This window comes from Octopus bimaculoides, chromosome 28 (assembly GCF_001194135.2).
Source record: "Octopus bimaculoides isolate UCB-OBI-ISO-001 chromosome 28, ASM119413v2, whole genome shotgun sequence".
Taxonomy (NCBI): Eukaryota; Metazoa; Mollusca; class Cephalopoda; order Octopoda; family Octopodidae; genus Octopus; species Octopus bimaculoides.
The window spans coordinates 3,142,832-3,146,110 of NC_069008.1; the positions used below are offsets into that span (position 1 = coordinate 3,142,832).

The 3,279-nt window shown below is 43.7% G+C and overlaps 1 protein-coding gene across 5 annotated transcripts in view; it reads left to right on the forward strand.

Annotated features, from left to right (window-relative positions):
* LOC106881748 (mucin-5AC) overlaps window positions 1-3,221 on the forward strand; it is a 14,172-nt gene extending 10,951 nt beyond the window's left edge. For 2 of the 5 annotated variants that reach the window (XM_052977623.1, XM_052977626.1), the window contains exons 5-6: window positions 686-773; window positions 2,345-3,219. In XM_052977623.1, the coding sequence (XP_052833583.1) occupies window positions 686-773; window positions 2,345-2,616 (360 nt within the window). In that variant the 3' untranslated portion in view covers window positions 2,617-3,219. Of the gene's footprint in view, window positions 1-685; window positions 774-2,344 lie in introns of all 5 variants that reach the window. The other 3 variants (XM_052977624.1, XM_014932237.2, XM_052977625.1) reach the window with 3 other exon arrangements.
* Window positions 3,222-3,279: the final 58 nt, after the last annotated feature.

A 3,279-nucleotide genomic window follows, 5' to 3' on the forward strand; every position in this document is an offset into this window, starting at 1 on the left:
AGGAGGCTGCACCAGGCTCTAATCTGATCTGGCAGAGTTTCTACAGCTGGATGCCCTTCCTAACGCCAACCACTCCAAGAGTGTAGTGGGTGCTTTTTACATGCCAGTCAGGCAGTACTGGCATCGACCATGCTCAAGTGGAGCTGTTTAAGTGCCACCGGCACAGGAGCCAGTCTGGCAGCACCGACAACGACCATACTTGAATGGTGTTTTTTATGTGCCACTGGCACGGGAGCCAATAATATGTATATATGTGTGAGTGTGTGTGTTTGTGTAAGAAGCTCGCTTTATAACACATGGTTTGGGGTTCAGTCCCACTGTGTGGCACTTGGACAAGAGTCTTCTACTATAGCCCCAGGCTGAGCAAAGCCTTGTGAATGAATTTGGTTGGCAGAAACTGAAAGAATCCCATCATATGTGTGTTTGTGTGTGTGTGTTCACCACCACCATTGCTTGACAAACAGTGGTGTTGTGTTTACATCCTTGTAACTTAGCAGTTCAGCAAAAGAGACCAATAGAATAAGTACCAAGTTTTAGAAATGTAAGTACTGTTTCCAATGCATTCAACTAAAAATTCTTCAGGGAGTTACTCCAGCATGGCCACAGTCTGATTGAAACAAATAAAAGATATATATGTGTGTATGTAGGTATAAATATATAAATAAACAATTTTTTCATTTTTCAGCCTGCCAAGAAGCGCCGAGCCCTTACCGCCTACATGCTCTGGTGTAATAGCTACAGAAACAAGGTCCTCTCAGAAAACCCTAAACTCGGTAAGCTAGCATCTTACAGTCAAATCCCGTTATGACCAACCCCACATTACTTCCGTTTTTCTTCCGTCTTTACTTACATCCTTGGATTCTACATCATCGAATGGCACTAACCTATTGGAATATCCAAAGGCCCATCAAGCCAAGTGAAATAGCAGCCGAGGCTGATGCCTGGAGCATGTAACTGGCACCTGTACTGGTGGCACATAAAAAGCACCCTTCAAAATTTGGGCCTCATCGTGGCCATGACAAGTGACCGAAACCTTTGACAAATATACTGTGCTTGAGAAGACGTGTCGAGTCAAGCGAGATCGTAGTCATGGCTGATGCCAATGTTGCACAACTGGCACCCGTACCAGTGGCACATAAAAATCACCCACTACCCTCTTGGAGTGGTTGGCATTAGGAAGGGCGTCCAGCTGTAGAAACCATGCCATATCAGATTGGTGCTGCTCCCCAGTTCTCATTCAAACCGTCCAACCCATGCCAGCATGTGGGGCCTCACGGAGCCTATGACTAGTGACCGAGACCTCTGCCAATATGCTGTGCTTGAGAAGACCTGTCAAGCCAAGTGAAATCATAGTCGTGGCTGTTGCCGGTGTCATGTAAATGGTACCTGTGCCAGTGACACGTAAAAGGCACCCACTATACTCTTGGAATGGTTGGCATTTAGACAGGCGTCCAGCCATATAAACCATGCCAAATCAGACTGGAGTCTGGTGCCACTTATCAGTTTTTCAGTCAAGCCATCTAACCCATACCAGCATGGAAAACAGACATTAATTGGTAATGATGATTTAATCTGGGTTTAATCCTTTAGCATCCAGATTATTTTATCCAATGTAATGCTTAATTCTTCACATCATCATCGTTTAACGTCCGCTTTCCATGCTAGCATGGGTTGGACGATTTGACTGAGGACTGGCGAACCAGATGGCTACACCAGGCGCCAATCTGATTTGGCAGAGTTTCTACAGCTGGATGCCCTTCCTAACGCCAACCACTCCAAGAGTGTAGTGGGTGCTTTTACATGCCACCGGCACGAGGGCCAGTCAGGCGGTACTGGCAACGGCCAGTTTTGAATTAATCAAGCGTTATCTTCATAGCTTATAATACATTATCTCATAACTTCGAAGCCACCAGAAGAGAAAATGACCAGAAGAAGTCAAACGACAGGAGAGAAAAGGTTGACAAAATCAGCGTCGTCCTTTACCAACATTGCTATGCAGTCAATGCTGCTATGTAAGAATTGGTCTGCAGAGTCATCATCACCATAAAAGGAAGTGTTTAGCGAAGAAGAAAATAAATATTCGGATACAAGATAAAGCTGACAATGACAGCGATCTCATAGCTGCAAAGTTTTGACAATGTGATTGTATGTCTCATTAATGACATTTTAGGATAGGCGTGAGAGGCCAGATCTGGCCAGCTTCAACATAAAACATGTAGAATATTTAGGCTGAGCATGGCTGGGTATTTGGACTGGTTCAAATGTTAAAGGGTTGATTGATTTTCTTTTTTTCTTTCTTTTTCTTTTTTTTTTTTCTTTTATCCATGGTCATTCTTTTTTCCAGATTTTGCTCAAATTAGTCGAAGGCTTGGAGAAATATGGCAAAGCCTGTCTGAAAAAGAGAAGCTGGTGAGATCATTATTATTATTATTATTGTTATTATTATTAATATGGTGGCAAACTGGCAGAATCATTAGCACGCCAGGCGAAATCCTTCCCAGTATTTCGCCCGTCTTTATATATATTCTGAGTTCAAGTGTTGTCGAGGTCGACTTTGCCTTTTATTCTTTCAGGGTCGATAAATTAAGTACCAGTTGCATACTGGGGTCGATCTAATCGACTGGCCCCCTCCCCCAAAATTTCAGGCCTTGTGCCTATAGTAGAAAGGATTATTATCATTATTATTATTATTATTATTATTATTATTATTATTTTCCTCCTAAATCGGTGAGCTGGCAGAACTCAGAACTGTTAACACACTGGACAAATATACTTAGTGGCATTTCATCTGTCTTATGTTCTGGGTTCAAATTCCACCAAGGTCAACTTTGCCTATCATTCTTTCAGGATCAATAAAATAAGTACCAGTCATGTCCTGGGGATCAATGTAACTTTACCCCACTAAATTCCTAAGAAAGCAGCACATGCCATCAAAATGATGCTGGGGTACAAATATAGAAAGCCCATTATACCCATCATGACTACCCATCTGACTTGGCATAACCTCATCAGATGGGTATAATCCAAACAGGGTCAATGCCAGCCCCCTCAGGCTTCCAAAAGCACCATCCAAATATGGTCGATGCCAACCCCCTCTGGCCCCTGTCTCAGTGGCATATAAAAAGCACCTACTACACTCTCTGAATGGTTGGCGTTAGGAAGGGCACCCAGCTGTAGAAACACTGCCAGGTCAGATTGGGGCCTGGTGCAGCCACCTGGCTTCTCAGATCCCCAGTTGAACCGTCCAACCCATGCCAGCATGGAAAGCGGACGTTAAAC